The sequence below is a fragment of the Mus caroli genome, unplaced genomic scaffold (assembly GCF_978045245.1).
Source record: "Mus caroli unplaced genomic scaffold, Mus_caroli_1 scaffold_1, whole genome shotgun sequence".
Taxonomy (NCBI): domain Eukaryota; kingdom Metazoa; phylum Chordata; class Mammalia; order Rodentia; family Muridae; genus Mus; species Mus caroli.
The window spans coordinates 128602309-128621299 of record NW_028227256.1 but is presented as its reverse complement, the minus strand read 5'-3'; the positions used below and the strand labels follow the sequence as shown (position 1 = coordinate 128621299).

Below are 18991 nucleotides of genomic sequence, written 5' to 3'. Positions count from 1 at the left end.
TTACGGTATAACTTACACATGATAAAATGCCTACAGCTTAAGTGTGCAGCCCAGTAAACTTTTACAGATGTTTCTAACTGGGTGATGTAGGGGTCAAGGGAGATCTCCCTCTGTCCTTTGGAAGTTTGTTAGAATAAACCAAGAGGCATTAAATAGGATAAAAGGCTGAACCCCCGTGTGAGTGAAATCCCAGGGGTGTGATAACCTACCCAACCAAATGGTACTTGGAAACTTAGGTGTCTCTTTTTCTGTCGAGGAGGAGAGAAAAGATATGTTTACACAATCTTAAGAGCTTTTAAGTGGTTGTCAGGAAGTGACCGGTTCTGGAGACAGTCCCGGAGTCCAAATGAGGGGACAGTTGTTATCTCACATGGAAGTACAGCCAGGTGTGTTCTGGTCCCCACTCTTCCTTTATGAGGTGGGTGATGGCTCCTTTTGTAACCTGGCCTTATTGCTGCTAAGGGATTTCCACAGAATCCTCTCCCCATGCTGAGGCGAGAAGGGAAAGACAGGGTTCAGGGAAGGCAGGGGATTTAGCTCAGTGACAACATGCATGTAGCATGGAATAGATAATGCCCTGAGTTTGGTCTTTAGCACCAAATGGGAAAACAGATAGACAAACAAACAAACAAAATGGAAAGAAAAAAGGAAGAGAAAGGGAAGGGGTGGAGGGGTAGGGAGAAGAGGGCAAAATACAAATTACTGGGTCTTTATTTTAAACATTTTAAAGCTTTTGGCTTTTATTTAGCTCAAATTGCTCAGCTTGCCAAAAAAAAAAAAAAAAAAAGCAATATATTGGAAGTGTCAGTCTCTGAAAGTCAACTATTCAGATCAAACTAGAAACGATTCCTAGCACCCCAGGCCAGACTGGGGCTGCATCACTGTTACCAGGCTCATCGCCATTGTGGCCGAGAAGCCAGACAGTAGGGCGATGTTGCTGGTATGCATCATCTAGAAAAATCACAAAGGTTCCAGGTACTCTACCTGGAGACATAAAATCCCTGTGTCCAGATGGCATTGTGAAGTCCCTGCATGCAGATCATGTGGCGGAGGGAGGAGCTAACAGGTGCAGAGTGGGAGGCTCTGGGTAACAGTTACAAGGAGGACCGTTTCAGTTCAGGGCAAGACTCATCCTCCCCACAGCTGATGCACAGTGGGAGTGGGCCAAGCAGGAGCTGCGGAGATGGCTCAGCAGTTAAAAGCACTGGCTGCTCTTGCAGAGGACACACGTTCGATTCCCAGCACCCACATGGTGGCTCACGAATATTTGTAATTCCAGTTTCAGGCAATCTGACCCCATCTTCTGACCTCCATAGGCTTCAGGCATGCACATGGTACACAGACATACAGACAGGTGACGCATACATAAAATAAACAAATCTAAAAACAATGTTTTAAGAAATGAAAAGTAAACGGCAAGCAAAGTCTCCATCAATAGAAGAAAGCTATCAAGCTACCACAGGGAGAATTGGGAGGAGATAAGAGTCTGAGCCCCAGGTCACCCTTCCCATCTCTGAGCTGCTGTTCCTCTAGAACTTCACAGCAGTGGCTAATGAATATATTTTTTTCAGGTGATAACTTTGTACCTTATTTCATGTACTATAAATCCCACCCTTACTGCCATTAAATTAGTCTATGCCATCACCCATGGAGTAAATGAGCCAGAGGGACACTTAAACTGGAGCCTTCCTCTGATGCACCATCCAGGACAGGTATGGGGTAGCACTCTGAGGTAGTGTCCCTGCTCAGGAAATTGATTATCTCCACTTCACGCCAAGGTATCATGGGGGTCACCCATGTCACAACCTCCACCACCATTAAGACACTTGGCAGAGGAGACACTGAAGGCCCTTAACTGCTGTGCTCCTAGGTTCTGGTGTGGGCACCGGATCCTAACTCCCTCAGGAGCAGGACCACACACCACTGTCCAGGGCTGTGGGGGTGTCGGGTCGGTATCAGGGTCTTGGAGTGTAAACAACCCTTCCACCCTGTCAAGGCATTTTCAAGTGGGAAGAGAACTCTGCCTGGAGGATCATTTCAGAATTCCTCTGTGAGTCCTGGGGTTCCTGCCCTCCCTCACTGCATTGGGAAGGAGAAATAGAGCCCCAAACAGAGCCTGGTCTTACTGCTTTCCTCACCTGTGATGGAACAGGTGCAGGGTGATACCCCCGCACCCCAAAGCATAGAATGGAGAAGACCTAAATTTCTAGGACTGGGGATACTTGCCTAGCATGTTATAGGCCTTGGGGTCAATCCCAGAACCTAAAAGCAGTAAAAAGAATGTCCAAGTTTCTGGGAGTGTTTGGTGTTTTTGCTTTTGTTTTTCCAAATGACAGTGTACCGGATCCCTTGAGGTTCCAAATGAAAGCCACAAGAAAGCCATGTACAATAGGACTTCTTTTAGAGAGTAGGGCATGGGAGGTAGAGAGCGGCGCTGGCAGACCAGAAGTCCACAGGCAGCACCCCAAGACCAAGTGATGTGGATTCAGATCGCCAGGCTGAAAGGCTGCGCGGTGTAGGGCACGAGGCGCCTTTAGCACTAGCTGGCGGGTCGCGCTCCCGGGTGAGTTAACCAACGTGGGGCCCCCAGGAACGTGAAGCGAGGCGGGGCGGTCCCGGCGGCGGGACACGTGCGTCCGCGACGCCCCGGACCTCCAGGCGTCCCCGCGCTGGCCGAGGGCGGGGCAGCCGCGCGGCGCTCCCCTCCTCTCCTCTCCTCCCCGCCCGGCCTCCGGTTGGCCGCCGCACTCGGCCCTGGGCTCGCTGCGAGGTGCCGGCCGAGCCATGGGCTGCGACGGCCGGGTGTCTGAGCTGCTCCGCCGCAACCTACAGCCCACGCTCACCTACTGGAGCGTCTTCTTCAGCTTCGGCCTGTGCATCGCCTTCCTGGGGCCCACGCTTCTGGACCTGCGCTGCCAGACGCACAGCTCGTTGCCCCAGATCTCCTGGGTCTTCTTCTCGCAGCAGCTCTGCCTCCTGCTGGGCAGCGCCCTCGGGGGTGTCTTCAAGAGGACGTGAGTGTCGCGCCCCGCACGCCCCTCCACATCCCCGCAACAGTGACCACCTGCCTAGCTGGGCTGGATCTTAGCCCAGGGGCTGCCTCCCTCCCCCACTACAAGCTCTCCCGGAAAACTCTCTCGGGACTGAAGGTGACATCTGGGCTATGTATTTGTCTCACTTGTCCCCGAGAGAGCTCAGAACCCTTTCGCCCTCGCTCACCGAGCCCACCAGCCAAGGAGTGATGGAATGTACAGAGATGCGTAAGACCCTTATTGCTCTGTTCCTCTGAGATTTTGTAGCCTCGGCGCCGGAGGTGGAATTGGCACTGAGGGGAAGACAGTTGGCGGTGCCAGCTCAGGGGACAGTTCTCAGTGACAGGGCTGGCCTGTGGTTTGACTAGGAACCCATTGGTGATTCCACTCATAATAGGTCCACATCAATTGATACAGTTGATCCCTTTACCAAGATGGTGAGGCTCCTGGGATCTCCTAAGGGAGACAGGACTCGGCTGCAGCATTAGCCTGCAGAGGCTGAGCCCTTGGGCCAGGTAGAGAAGTGTAGAGCCTTTCATCCATCCTCTACCTCTAGTTCCCAGAATACCCCTAATGTATCCCTCCACCTTGTTACTTCTCCCTGGCTTCTGTCAGGACAGAGCTCTGGTCTCTCCCTGGCACTCAGAATATTACCCTTTTGGGTGCCGTGCAGAGCCCCATTTTTCTGGTATAGGAACCCCTCTGAAGATATTTCTAGAAAGGCAGCAGCCTTCAGTCTCTGTACAGCCAGGCATAGACCTAGAACTGAGACCTAGAACGGAGGAATGAATGGTTTGCACACCAGAGGCTGCTGTGTGGTCTTCCTCGTTCTACTTCCTAAAGGAGCAATTATCTGGACTGCAAAACCACAATTGGGAGGTCTGTTGCAAAACCAGATCGATCGATAGATAGATAGATAGATAGATAGATAGATAGATAGATAGATAGAATAAAAGATCTTGTGCAGAGGCCATTCTAGGCCAAAGGGCTCTAGGGCTCAGTCCTCCAGGTGTGCAGCTGTGGGAAGATGCAACACAGGTCTCAGTATAAAATGGACCCCAGTCTAAGCATTCCAGAGCCTGCTGCACCTCAGCAACTGGAGAGTGACTATTTTCATTTCCCCTACATCCTTTTGCAAATGCAAGAATTCTCAGATGAAAGTCTCCTTGTGCCTATTAGCACTTTGTGGGTTTGGGATAGAATCAGATCTACAGGAATTCTGAAGATATGTTCAGCTAGAAAATTCATGAAAAGGAGGAGGGGTTATCTCTGAATGTCAGAGGAGGGGTACTGTTGATGTTTGGAAGTGCTGGGAGGGGGTCCGTTGTTGTTGTTTGTTGTTGTTGTTCGGGGGTGCTGGTAATGGATCCCAGATAAGCTCCCTGGTGCTGGACCACACTCCCGACCCTCACAGATAGGCTGGGTTATGCTCTTTCCTAGAATGTTTTAGGAACATATGTAGCTCAAACAGGAAGGTGAATGAGGATCATTCTAAGGGACGGGTTGGCAAGCCCACTTTTCTGAAATGGGAAGCAATATACCCCTAACTGGGCCATCTCTCCCTGGCTTTGGTCCTCCCTCTAGATTTCTTATCCACCAAAGCTCTGAATAGGCAACAGAGAGGGAACCCTGCAGCAGGAAACCACAACGTCAACAATAGTAACTAACCATTGTGCAAAAGGTCTTCTAGCAACCCATCTGGTTGTCATCACAGCCCTGCAAAGTAATGTTGTTATCTCCATTTTATACAGGAGGAAGTGGAGACACAGAAGGGTTAAGAGATTTAGCTATGGGCACTAATCCCAACTCTGGGGGCTGAGTCAAGAGAATCTTGAGTTGGAGGCCAGCCTGGGCTACATAGCAAGACTCTATCTCAAGCAGTTAAAAAGAAAGAAAAAGAAAGGCGGGAAGGAGGAGGCAGAGGCACGTTGTCTGATATTGCATAGTTCCAGGGTTTGAACGTGGGCATTTGACTATAGTCCCAGATGCCTTGGCAGTGGCTCGTGCCTTATGTGTGTCAACGGCTGCTCTATAACTGAGCTTCATGCAAGAGATGGGTATCCTGTGGGTCTTCATGGGCTGAGTATTCCTGAGCACTAGCAGTGCCTGGGAAGGCAATGTGAGCCTCCTGGCCTCTTGTTGGGATCCTCCAGAGCTGGGTAGGGCTCCTGGTGGTTCAAATTTAAATTCTGAGCTTTAGCGCTCACAGCTTCAAGACAAAAATGTCACCAGGAACCGTGTTGTTTGATGAAGAGGGAAGCAGGGTTCTGGTGGGAAAGAGGGGAAGTCCCTGAGTGTCAGCAAGGACATCACCCACCTGGTTAACTCTGGTTCATCTCCCCATCCCCACCCCCAACATGAACAGAAGCTCTGCCAGCCCTCATGTGGCCTTGCCTGTCTCTGTTGAAATGCTAATGTCCCTGCAAGGAAGTGCTTTTCAGCTTAAGTGATTACCAGTCAGTGTGCCAGGCTGGCACTGGGGATAGGGGATTGCCTTAACAAATCTCAAGGACCAGCTGTATAGAGACTGGTGTGGGAGTGACACACCAGACTGCCTTTCTTTAGCGTTCTGCTTAAGTGCTATCTACTGCTTAGCCTAATCTGAGAGCTCTGCCCCACAGGGGCCTTCTAGACACCTCTGTGGGGCAGGCATTGGGGTAGGTCCTTAGGGCAACACCAGTCTTCCTTCCCTACTCTTAGCAGAGACAAAGACTTTGACCTTTAAAGCAGGCCATCTGCAGGCCCAGCAGGAGGAAGAACCTGAACTAGAACGTCCCTTGGAAAACTCTTGTTGAGCACAAAGAGGAAATCTCGAGAAGAGACTTAGAAAGCTACCTGTTTGGCAGGGTGGCTAGGCTTGTGGTTTACAAAAGAGGTAATAGGTATTTAGACAAAAAGTTAGGAGTTTTGTTGGTGGTGGTTTTTTTTTTTTTTCTGGTTTTGTGGGACCTGTCTAACCACTCAGGGCAACTGAGAAACTTTCTTATCTCAGGGACATCAATAGATACATGATTTGAGATCTTTTCCAAAGACTCCCAGCCTCTCCATAGCTTCTCACCTATACTAAGTGGTTCTTGATGTCTACATCTGCCAATTGATACCTTTTTTATCTGTTCTTATAAGTTGAATTCCTTATCTTCAAATCCCAAGCTGCCTGGTATCAGCTAAGAATGCCTCTCCTGCAAGCCTTTGTAGCAAACAGAGTCTTCATACCCTTCCTCAAAGCCGGCTCCGCAGTCCGGTTGCATCTCACGTCACTGGGCCCTTGCAGACCCTGGAACAAAGCACTGACAGTTCTCCTCCCTGGACTGGGCTCTGATTGGCCTCAGTTCTAGAAAGCCTCTGCTCCTTCATCAGCTTGTCCACCTTTCAGCCTGCTACAAACCTTGCTAGAAACATGTTAGATGTGCTAGAGCCCTAAAGGGAATTCAGCACTAGGCAAGTTCTTATTTAGAGACATCTCAAAACCAGTCTTAGTGGTGTATGACTGTAATCCCAGTCCGTGGGAGATGGAGATGGGAGGATCAGGAATACAGAGGTTTTCCTCCACTACATAAGGAGTTTGAGACCATCCTGGACTAGTTGAGAATTTGTCCCCAGCAACTATCCCCAAGGGAAGTAAAAACATTTGTCCACACAAAAATGTATCCATGGATGTTCATGGCAACATTGCTCATAATAAATAAGTGGAAATAAGGTATATTTTCATAAGCAAATGGCCAGGTAAATAAAATATGGCATGAATAAAGAAAGGGTCAGGCAGCCTATGGAGCCATCCTTACAGGGTGTCTCATTCAGCCAAAGCGCTGGGCAGGAACCAGCCAGTAATGACAGACCACATAGAGTGTTCACATGAGCTGTCCAGTGCACAGGATCTGGAGTGGGAAAAAAAAAAAAAAAAGCCTTGTAGTAAGTGGTAAGAAGAAGCACACAGGGGTGACTGATGATGGATATAGGGTTTCTCTCTGAGGTGACAGAAATACTTTAAATTTAAGCTGGATGCAGCAATACATGCCCATAATGCCAGCACTTGGTATGGTGGGTAGGCAAGGGTCGGGGGAGCTGTTATGGCAGGAGGATTGTGAGTTCTAGGCAAGCCTTGACTATATAATGAGACCCTATCTCACAAAAACAAAATACACAAATCTCAGTGCTTAAACTATAGTAATGGGCTCACTCCTCACAATAGGAAAAGAAAAGTGAGTTGTATACTTAAATAGTTGGATTTGATAGTATAGAAACCACGTATCAAAGTTTTAATTATAAAACATCTCAGAACTCATCCCACGAATTAGCTGATTCATTCAATAAATGCTTCTTAAGCCATACGCTGATTCAGGGGTGAGGGCTCCGGACAAGGTCCCTGCTCCTGCCAAGTGTCCATTCTGGAGGGCAGTATGTGACGGTGAACTAGGATAGGGGCTATCCTATAACTCTGTATTCCTGATCCTCCCATCTCCATCTCCCACGGACTGGGATTACAGTCATACACCACTAAGACTGGTTTTGAGATGTCTCTAAATAAGAACTTGCCTAGTGCTGAATTCCCTTTAGGGCTCTAGCACATCTAACATGTTTCTAGCAAGGTTTGTAGCAGGCTGAAAGGTGGACAAGAGGGCAGAGCTGAGTTATGGCTGCTCCAGCTAGGTGTTCTGGGTAGGCCACTTTGAGGAGGTGACATTAGGAACTGGCTCCTGAGGAACAGGTCAGGCATGTCAGGAAGAGGGTGAGAAGTGTTGTAGGCAGTCAGGCCTAAGGTTGGGTGTAAGGCACTTCTCACATACCCGGTGAGCCGCAGCCTGAATCAAACAGGCAGTCCTGCCTCCCCAACGTGGGACCATGAACAGGTTGAAGCATCAGCATGGGGGCCTGAGGTAACTGTGTTATAGGGAACCTTCCTTGCCCCCATTGGCTAAGAGAAAATTGCTCACTGATTGTAGTTCCTTGAAGGATGGGCTCTCTGTCCCCTTGAGGTTGATAGGTGGCCCACTGTGACTTACTCCATTCTGTCCTCCAGCCCTTTCCACGAGAAAGGTGAGACCCTGTCATCTCTGCTGCGGAGAGGGGGTTCCTGAGGAGAATATGCTATCCCAGAGGCAGGCAGTGTGAAGTTGGGGCTCAGCAGCATTCTACCCCATCTGGGGGTGGAGAGGGCAGAAGTAAGCCCTGCCTGTATGGAGCCATGCAGCCCTGCCTCTTTTTTTTACAGTACCAGCAAGCCAAGAACAGGTGCCCAAGGCAGGGACACCCCAAGGTGGTCACATGTGTACCTGGCAACCCTTGCTGAAAGGGGGTTAGCAGCCTTCTCAAGGTCACATAGCCAAAGTGGCCCAGCAGGCAACGCCACCATAGTCACAGCCAGCCTGAGGGAGGATGCAGGTCCCTCCTCTCCACTCACATTTACAACTCTGAGTGGAGTCATTAATCAGTAACTTGACCATTTATCAGGCTTGCTGGCAAGTTTCTTAAGCCTTGGAGGAAAGAGATGCCTTTAACTGACCCAAATTCACATCTGAGTTCCAGGGGAGGATAGGCCAGTGGCACTCTACTGGTCTCTGCCTCGCCTGGGAGTCAAGATCCTGGGCTCAGTTGTATACCACTCTCTTCCCCTCTAGTCCTCAGTTTCCTGATCTTTAAAGTGAGATCTCTCAGGTCCTAGCTGCTGTAGCTCTAGCTGTGCCACTGTGTGGGACCAGGAAGAAGGTGGGTTTCCTGGTACATTCCTGCATCACTCCAGGGATCACTCTGAGCGCATGGCAGCAGGAACAGAGATAGGCGGGAAGATGCCTAGAGTTGGCACTGGCCCTTGACCTCTTGCTAGCACATAGCCTGGGTCCTGCATTGACTCTGAAGAAGCCCAGGGCTGCAAAGAAGGATTGAGCCCTGGAGAGGAGTTGCCTGAGGCCTTGAGAAGGAAGACTTGCTATCTCCAATTAGAGTGGAGGAGACGGAAGCTCATAGGGAGTAGTGGTTTGCCACGGGTCGCGCCATCCGGCAGAGTTGAGCCTTGAACCCAGTATTTTGACCACACACTCCACCGCATCCTTGATGTCAAACAGTTTCAACACGATTACCCTGTAATCCTTAGTGACCCATGTTCCTGGAAGGGGCTATTATTACCTCAGCCATTTAATATCGGCAATGAATATGTTTTAGTCTAAAGGATTTCTGGAATGTCCATGCACAGCCCTAAAGCACCTGAAAAGCTGCTGGCCTACTTTTTGGCCCAAGAACCCAGAACAAATGTGGGGTCAGCCTTCCAGACTCCGGCTGCAAGCCTAGACTCCAATCACAGCTCAAGTCCTGGCAGGAGACATAGGGAAGGGATTTTTCCATGTCTGTTTCCTCCTAGCCTGGGTTCACTCATAGGTCAAATGGGCACAAGCTTCAAGTCCACCTCCTAGTATTCTCAGATGTAATAAGTCTACGGCACCGAACAAACTCCAGTGGCGTTCACGCACACAGTAACACAGCCATTACCCGTCCTTTCCTTCCCCTTCCTCCCTGTGGTTTCTTCCTGTCACAGATTGACTGGTCTTAGGTCCCATCCTTCAGGATTTTGCTGCAAGCCTGAGTGCTACATTGAACCACACACAAGCTCCAGCCCTGGGGTACCCACTAGACACACGCAAGGCACACAGTCTCCCACTGAGCCTCTCTCTCCCACCTCATGCCCAATTGTTTAGTTTCTTTTGTATTTTTGATAAATGATCTTGCTATGTAGCCCGGGCTGGTGCTGACCTCTCCATCTTCCTCCTCCTGCCTCCTAAGTGCTGGGATAACGGGTGTACATAATGTATTAGTTCCTCAGAGAGCCTTTGTACTGAACTTGGTGAGAGAGGTGGTGGTGGTGGTGGGTTGGTGAAGGAACACATAGTCGTGCCTTGTGCTATCCCTGAAGCTGGTCCTCAGGAGGTTGCCTGTCTGTCTTATACTAGGAAAGGAGCTAGAGGAGGAGAGAGTGGAAAGGAGAGGTCTCCCGTTTCCACCTAGATAGGTATCCCTTCTGTACTGGGTCCAGAGGAAGAGGCAAATGACGTGTGCCACCACAGAGCAGGAAGTAGAAACACAAGCAAGCACCACAGTAGGACCGCTGGGTAGTCAGGCTGGGGACTGTCAGAAAAGGACCCAAGGGAGAGAGAGCTTCGAGCTTCCCTTGCAAGTCTGTCCCCTGCGAACAGACGAACAGACCACCCAAATTGCAGCCACTTTCCCCCCATCCTATTAAGCCAGGCCTTGAAGCAAGTCTACCCCCAGGTTCCAAGAGGGAACAGACAGGGGTCATGAACAGTCAATCTCCCCCAACCAGATTAGCCTGGAAATGAGAAAAATAACAAAATAACGAACTACTGCTATCAACTGAACTCTTCTGATAAAGGCTTTAATCAGATACAAGGAGATGGGATGGCCGTGTGCCAAGGAGACCAGAGTCAAGTGTTGACAAAAGACAGCCTGCCACATCTCTAGGGACCGCCCTCCTTCCCTTCCAGTGTTCTGGAACCTCAGAGGTTGGCTTGCCCCACCTCTCCCTTTTCATAATCTGAGGATGTTCTTCCACAACTTCCAGAACCTTCTTGCTGCCCAATTCTGCCCCCAACACAGTACCTTAGCTTGTAGACTGGTCCTAAAACACACAAGTCTTAGATCCTTTCTCTGAGCACTTGGTATCAGGCAGAATTCCCTGCCAACAGGACCTTGACATCGATCTCTCATGGGGACAGCCCTCAGCATGCCTGGGGAGGGCTGTTCTGATGTCTGTCTGAACTGGGAACTGTTCAGACCTGTCTTAGTAGGAATAGTCCCTGACCTCTGTCCATAAAGAGGAGTCGCTAAATTAACCAAATTCTGAGTTGTGGCTTCGGTCCTGGCAGCCTGGTCTTGCGTGGGAGTACAACTCTCATCAATTCCTGTGGGAAGGGCACACATGGCTTACCTTACCCCACCCTTACCCAGCTGAGGACCAGGCTTAGGCTCATCCTGGTTCCCCAACCTTTATTTATAGATGTATGGCACTGTTTCCTTGAGATGCTCAAAATAGCCTCCCCAAGAGGGACAGGAATATTATTGCATACAATTGCTTACAGAGAATAAACAACAGAACATGCTAGTTGGCCTGGGTGTGCACCAGTGTGACATTTGGTGTACTCACAGCAGCCGTGAGAAGCCATTGCTGTACTTAGGACCAGAGGCTACTTGCCCTTCCTTACAACCCACAGCTCATGAGCAGTTCCCTTTCTGCTGGTAGCAAAGCAATGGCAGGGAGGAGGGGCCTTCCAGGAAGGCTCTGGGCTCCTCTGCTAACTCCAGCTCTCCCCTGCCCAGCCTGGCCCAGTCGTTATGGGCCCTCTTCACCTCTACCCTGGTCATCTCCCTGGTATTTGCTGTCATCCCCTTCTGCCATGACGTGAAGGTATTGGCCTCGGTCATAGCGCTGGCGGGCCTGGCCATGGGCTGCATCGACACCGTGGCCAACATGCAGTTGGTGAGGATATACCAGAAGGACTCAGCCTTCTTCCTTCAGGTGAGCTACACGATGGGAGGCTGGGTAGTGGGCCAAGTACAGGGTGCTCCCCAGGCCCTCCCCAGCCTGTCCTGATCAGTTACTAGCTGGGCCATACACCAGCAGTAACCCAATGCCTGGGTTTGGGTTTCCTCATCTCTCCAGGGGTGATCCCTGCCTGCCTTGTTGCCTCTCCCAGGAACCCCAGTGTTAACAAAAGTTCTCTAACCAGGCAAGGCAGTGGGGCTGAGGGCTTGCTCAACGGTTCTCTAACTCAGGAAAGGCTGAGTCGGGTTGAGGCTCCCAGCTCTTGCCTCTTCTCCTCTCTCCTTCTAGTCATGTAGTGTATGTTACCAGGTACCTCACAAAGCAAGTTAATGAAGGAGAGTTGACTTTGGCTCAAAGTTCAGGGAAATACAGTCCACAATGATGGGGAGGGAATGCTATCAGGAGTGGCTCGGTCCTGGGCACCAACCAGGAAGCAGAAGTTTTCTTTTTCTTTTTTATTAAGACTCGGACCTCAGCTGACAGGATGGTATCACCTATATTTGGTCTGGGTCTTCCCTCAGTAGTTAAGCTTCTGTAGAAATGCCCTCACAGACACACCCAGAGGGCACGTTCTTGGTGCCCTAGGTGTTTCCTTTTCTCTTTCTTTCTTTCTTTCTTTCTTTCTTTCTTTCTTTCTTTCTTTCTTTCTTTCTTTCTTTCTCTCTTTCTCTCTTTCTCTCTTTCTCTCTTTCTCTCTCTCTCTCTCTCTTTCTCTCTTTCTCTCTTTCTCTCTTTTGTTAGTTCTTTCTTTCTTCCTTCCTTCCTTCCTTCCTTTTTCTTCTTTCTTTTAATATTTTTTAAAGATTTATTTATTTTATGTATGTAAGTACACTGTCGCTGTCTTCAGACACACCAGAAGAGGACATCAGAACCCATTACAGATGGTTGTGAGCCATCATGTGGTTACTGGGAATTGAACTCAGGACCTCTGGAAGAGCAGCTCTTAACCGCTGAGCCACCTCTCCAGCCCCCTAGTTGTTTCTTAATCCAATCAAGATGATGAAATTGACCACCATGAGGAGACAGTCCTAGTGGGAATTAAGGTTGGGGAAATAAAGGGGAGAATTGGCACAATCACTCCAGTTATCCCAGGCATCAAGGGTGGTGAAACGGGCTCCAGAGTAAACTTGCTCCTTGTGTTCCTGCTACCTTGGAGAGATAAGCCTGTGGTAGAAACGGCAGAGAGACTGCCCTAGTTTGGATCTGTGACTATGATAAAACACACACCAAAAACAACTTTCCTTGACATTCTTCCTTCTCTCTCCTGCTTCCCGAGTCTTCCTCCTAACTCTAGGGCCAGGCAGGGGACTCCTGGATGGGATATAAGGTAAAGGGGAGGGAGGTGGTACCCTCTGGATGCAAGTCCTGAGCCAGGCTGAGTGGTGCTCATCCCCTCCTCCCAGGTCCTTCATTTCTTCGTGGGCCTTGGTGCTCTGCTGAGCCCCCTGATTGCGGACCCCTTCCTGTCAGAGGCCAACTGCTTTCCTGCTAATAACACAGCCAATGCCACCTCCAGAAGCCATGGATCCCGGGTCCTGAGCCAACATCACGCAGCAGCCCAGCCTTGGATAAACCAGACGATCCCCAGGCTGCCCCCAAAGGAGGTGACCGAGAACCACGTATCCTATGCCTTCTGGATCATGGCTCTCATCAATGTGAGTGTCACTAGTACAGGTGGGGTTGGGAGCTGGGGGGCGGGGACAGCGCACACCGCCCAGTTTATGTCAATAGCACAGAATCTTCAGACTTACAGAACATGTCAGGGTTCACTGTATGCAGACAGGAGGGAGAGATGGCCTGTAGGAATCACATCATATCATATCCCTCACTGTGACTCCAAGTTAGCAGTTCTGAAGAAACAAAGGGCTGTGGTCATAACTTACACAGTGAAAAATCAGGGTCAGCTTCCAAGATCTCTGAGGGCTTGTGGAGAAACAGACCTTTTCCTCCATGGCCAAGAGGCCAAGGAAGGTGGCGGCTTCTCTAGGATACTTCATCACTGATGGGGTAAACGGGCTCTAGAGTAAACTTGCTCCTTGTGTTCCTGCTACCTTGGAGAGATAAGCCTGTGGTAGAAACAGCAGAGAGACTGTCCTAGTTTGGATCTGTGACTATGATAAAACACACACCAAAAACAACTCGGGGGGGAAAGGTTTACTCCAGCCTACACTTTAGAAACCATCACTGAGGGAAACCAGGGCAAGAATGAAAACAGAGGCCAGGGAGGAACACTGCTGACTTCCTCACTCCCCATGGCTTATCCACCTTGCTTTCTTAAACAGCCCCGGACTACCTGTTCTACCTGTGGTCTACACCCACCACCTTGTGGGTAACACTACCCACATCAGCCATCATTCATGAAAATGCCCCACAGACATGCCCTTGGGCCAATCTCATGGGGACATTGTCTCAGTTTAGGTTCACCGTTTCCAGGTGACACCAGTTTGTGTCAAGTTAACAAGAAACGAAACAGGGCAGAGAGCCCTGACTCTGACCAGCTTAGATCCTCAGGCCCCCTTTGTGCATCTGGCCAAGTCAACACTGACTCTAGCTTCTATCTAGACACCTCCAGGGCTCTGTAACACAAGAGAATCCCATGTTAACCCAGGTGAAGCAGAGAGGAGTCTAGGAACCTCCTTACCCACCAGGCTTGGGAATAACAGCTCAGACTACCTTAATTGCCTCCTCCTGGCTCTGACCCATCAGGGGGCTGGAAATGAGGATATTCCAGGGGGCCAATAGCCTGGCTGGGGGACAGAGAGTCTGTGTGGCACTTACTTTGACCCAGGGCCTCCCTGTAGTAGGCCTACCTGGTCCTCTAGAGGCAGCTGGCTACTGAGGTGCCACAAAAGAATACATACAGTCGTGAAAGGGCCCTAAGTACCCTCCAGAGTTGTATTAGGCATGCTGAGGGATGTCTCACCTCCCTGAGGTCCTGATAAGGAGCTGGAGAGAGGCCGAGTCTCAGCAGAGGCCCACTGCCTCCAATCCCACAGCCCTATTCCTAAGTAGGGTTGGGAAGACAGTGAGACCCTCAGCAAGATTTCCCTTTCCCTTTCCCTTTCCCTTTCCTCTGACTCTTTCAGGCCAGTGGCCACCATTTTGGATCACGGCAGCTTTGAACCTGGGTCCTCTAAGGGGTTCTTGCTAAGGGAAGGGTCCCAGCTCTTCGGCCTCAATGCTAGGGCTCGGCAGGCAGGAAGCTCTCTCTGCACAGGTCCAGGGTCTGTTCTCCCCACTAAGGTCCAGACTGGAGGGGCTGCTTGCTACAGGATTCCTGGGACTTGCCTTATTTGTTTGTGTCTGACCGGAAGTAGCCAACCACTGAAGGAATCCAGCAGTGAGTGCAGCCACTTCCTTATGCTCTCACACATACACACCTGCCCTGCCCGGCATTTGGCTGGCTTTCAGGGTGGCACTGGTGTCCCTGAATGGGATTCCTATAAAAGCTGGGTGTTCCTGCCAGCCAATCTGCTACGAAGCCTCTCCCTTCACCACCTCCCTGGAAAGGCCTCCAGTTTCCCCTTGGCCTTCCCTCAGGCTTTCTGTTGCTGAAACCTCTATGTGTGCTTCCTGTTCCCCCAGTTACTGGGGGAAGGGCGGAGTCTTCCCCCATAAGGCTTAGACTCCCCCCCCCCCCCCAGTGCAGAGACACAGGTCTCTTGCCATGCAGGGCTCTGTGTGTGGCATTACAGCTACCAAGGGCTGTTTGAACTTGACTCAGTGGTTGTAAACCGTAAAATGGGACCACACTGTGTCCCCACACCTGGCTGATCTTATGCTCTTGTCTTTTGAGTAGCTGAGACTCCAGGTATGTGGCCCCCGCACCTAACTGTGCCCTTGACTGGCTTTGAGTGTGGAAAGGGCCTCTCTCATGATCAACACAGGGAGGTGTCAGCATGGGCTTGGGTGGCTTTCTTAGGGATTTCAAGGGGCTCCTTAAGAGCAATGCACAGCCAGGTTGGGTGTCTGTTTGGCTTCCATTCCTGCCTGGCCCATTTATGGCCACCCTTGAGCATTTCCGGAACTTTCTGGTGGCTCACTGGCCTTCTGCTCCTTTCTAAGCAAAGGAGGCAGGTTACAGCCCAAGCAGGAAGGACAGCAGTTAGACCTGATAAAGAACTTCGTGGCAGTGAAGGTGGTTAGGCCTGGGCAGGGATACCTGAGGGAAGCCTAGTGGCTGCTTCTCCAGGCAACCTCTAAAGTGGGAGGAGTCTTCTGTTGGTCTAAAGAGCACTGTTGGGACTGAGTGGCTCAGTGTGAAGAGCAGAGAGCTGGGCAGCGGGAGGGGGAATAGGCGCTAACCGGTGCCTGTGCTTTCTAGCTTAGTCACTGAGCTCCTACCAGAGCTCAGTACCCTTTGCAGATATACCATCACCTCAGCAGCTCAGAGGTAGGGACATGCAGGCCAGAATGAATGTCAGTGCTAGCTGTGTGGTGGGGACCCTGCACTCCCTTGAGTGCCCAGTTTACCTCCCTAGTCTCTTTCAGTTCTAATAGTGTGTTGCTGTATAATAACTTGGAGCCCCATTTGCCCTATCTGAAAAATAGGATTAAAATCTTTTCAGTACCTTTTTTCCACCCCTTGGTAATATTGGAGATAAAATCCGGGCTAGGCAAATCCACTGAACCATATCCTCTGCCTCCTGATTGCATTTTCAAAACTTATATGAGCTGTATAAGTATTTTATTTGCATATAAGTGTACCTTGTGTATGCGTGGTGACTGTATAGGCCAGAAAAGAGTGTTGTATCCCCTGGAACTAGAATTGCAGACAGTTGTGAAACACCACTTGGGTCCTGGGAACTGAATCCAGGTCCTCTCTTCAAGAAGAGGAAGTGCTCTTAACTACTGAGCCATCTTTCGAGACACACCCCCAATCACATTTTATAGAGCTGTGACAGTAGTGTTGGGAAAAAGAGTGGTAATCACCCAGCACCCGGCCTAGCAGTAGCAGAAGACCCTTGCGAGTGCAGGCTTTGAAAGGCTTCTCTATCACCTGTGGAGAATGGGTGTGGCCAGGGCCAGCAGTGCTCGCACCAAGCCTATGTGGTATCCACACGCCTGGCTTCTGGGCCGGCAAAGACTTTTTGGCGAGGTGGACACCTTGGACTGGGAGCCTGCAGCATGGTCCAAATATAGCAGGCCAGGCCCTCCTGACCCTCTACTGCCCTCAGCTCCCAGTGCCCCTGGCTGTTCTGTTCCTGCTGTCCAAGGAGCGGCTGCTGACCTGCGCCCAGAGGAAGCCACTGCTCCTGTCTGCGGATGAGCTTGCACTGGAGACCCGGCCTGCTGAGAAGGAAGACACCTCCTCACTTGCCCCCAAGTTTCAGCCACACTCAGGTGCGTGCTCTTGTAATCTATTCTGGCTGCCTTAGTGTCCTAGGACACCCAGAAGATGAACCTAGACCCTAGGGCTAGTGGTGAGAAACAATCTTTGGTCCTGGCAGACTCTGAGGTAAGTGATGGAGCCAGCTGGTCAAAAGAATGAAAAGGGCATGCAGAGCCTCCATCCTACCCACTCTTCCTGGGTTACCTTTAAGGGGAGGGTCTCTTGATCTCTGTGATCCTTAGTTCCACCAAAAGAGGGCAAAGAACAGTGGCTGTTCCTCACAGGTTCCTGGAAGCTAGAGGAGGTGAAGGCAGCAAGCAGCCCCTGTTGGGACTGTCCAGACTGGGTGAACAGGGGACAGGGAGCAGAGGTTGATTCGGCCCTGCTGTTCTGTGCCTCCTTCAGGGCAGGAGGACCTGTTCAGCTGCTGCCAGAGGAAGAACTTCCGGGGAGCCCCGTGCTCTTTCTTCGCCATCCACATCACGGCAGCTCTGGTCCTGTTCATGACAGACGGGATGATGGTGAGCCTTCCTCCGAAGGCACGCTCTACTGAGAGGCCTCTACCCTGTTACCCAAGTCTGGAATTGCAAGGGGACAGAAGCACATGGAGGTCCGCAGGGACATTGCATTGCACATAAACTTCACTGCAGTGCAGTGAACCAGTGTCCCGCCCATCCCCCACAGGGCTCGCAGCCCTAGAGTCAGGACTCCTCTGTCCTCGCCATTGATTTTATTTTGTTGATTCTAGAAAGGGGTCTGTCTGGTGTCTTGTTCCCAACTCTATGTGACCCAAGCTTTTTCAGTTTTGGTTGCTTTGCTTTGTTTGGGTCAGGGTAGAATGTAGCCTCGGCTGGCTTTGAACTCTTCATTCTCCCAAATGCACCATACCCGGCTGTGACCCACTTTTTTTTGAAAGCTTGCAGCCCTCTTGTTCTGTGAGAGGCCACACTCTATGAACTCTGGGGTACTCGGCTTCTTGGCATGTGGTACAAATGGGGCTTTGCAAGCTAATGTCACAAACAAGCCACATTCCAGGCCAGGTGTCCATTCAGTGGGTGGCCTCTGTTACTCTTTTTAGAATCCTTTCCTGAAGTCTCCTAACTTAGGGCAGTCTTGCATGGCTGAGTGACTGACTGCTGAAGGAGGAACAGTCCTAAGAGAAGGCTCTATTCACACGCCCCCAGCTCATAGCAGACCTAGTTCACTTGGACCTGTCTCCTCTGTTTCCTTCATCTGTGAAATAAGAGGTTAAGCTCCTTTCTTTCTAGCCACGCCTGTCTGTTCAGGCCCTGTGGGGAACCCCATGGGGACCAGCAAAATCCCAGGTGCCGCCATGGCAGCCATTCTGTCCTCAGCTTGGGAGTGAGTGTACCATGTGATCTTAGCTCCTGGGGCATCTTGGGCTGAGCCACTAGTGACAGGACTAGTTGGCCTCTGCTGCCCTCCCCACTCCTGCCCCAGCTGAGGCAGTAGTGTTCTGAGTGAAGGTTGCTCTCTCTTCACTCTCCACAGGGTGCTTATTCGGCCTTTGTGTACAGCTATGCTGTGGAGAAGCCGCTCTCTATTGGACACAAGTCAGCTGGTTACCTCCCTAGCCTCTTCTGGGGTTTCATCACTCTGGGCAGGTTCATCTCCATCCCAGTCTCCTCAAGAATGAGGCCAGCCACCATGGTGTTCATCAATGTGGTAAGTGGACAAGTGGCCTCCTTTTCCTTCTTAGAAACAGAATCTGTCATTTGGGCTTTACCACTGCCCGAGACATTTGTTCAGGACCGTATTCTGCCTGAACAGTAAGGAGACAGAAATGGAGCAGTGGGATACTGGCACAGGAAAGATGGAGACTACGGATGAGGAGCCTATTCGTGTAGCCTTGGAAAGGTCCCTTCCCTGTCTGGGCCTTTGATTTTCCATCCTTCAAAGCTTGACCAGAAGGGACCAAGGGTGATTACAATGGATTGGAAAGCAGACCCCAGCTACATCTACAAGGATTAGGAGGGATGGAGGTCTCAGCTTTGGTTCTCCTGCCTTTCTCAAAGCATCCAGCTGTTTGGAGCCTTGTGGCCAGCGGAGCAAGGTGCT

General features: G+C 50.7%; 1 protein-coding gene across 2 annotated transcripts in view; it reads left to right on the top strand.

Annotated features, from left to right (window-relative positions):
• Positions 1–2581: 2581 nt before the first annotated feature.
• Slc60a1 (solute carrier family 60 member 1) overlaps positions 2582–18991 on the top strand; it is a 39738-nt gene continuing 23328 nt past the window's right edge. Inside the window, exons 1-6 of one of the 2 annotated variants that reach the window (XM_021169873.3) lie at positions 2582–3014; positions 11355–11553; positions 12984–13235; positions 16758–16923; positions 17318–17433; positions 18425–18598. In XM_021169873.3, the coding sequence (XP_021025532.1) occupies positions 2785–3014; positions 11355–11553; positions 12984–13235; positions 16758–16923; positions 17318–17433; positions 18425–18598 (1137 nt within the window). In that variant the 5' untranslated portion in view covers positions 2582–2784. The remainder of the gene's footprint in view (positions 3015–11354; positions 11554–12983; positions 13236–16757; positions 16924–17317; positions 17434–18424; positions 18599–18991) is intronic. The other variant, XM_021169864.3, reaches the window with a different exon arrangement.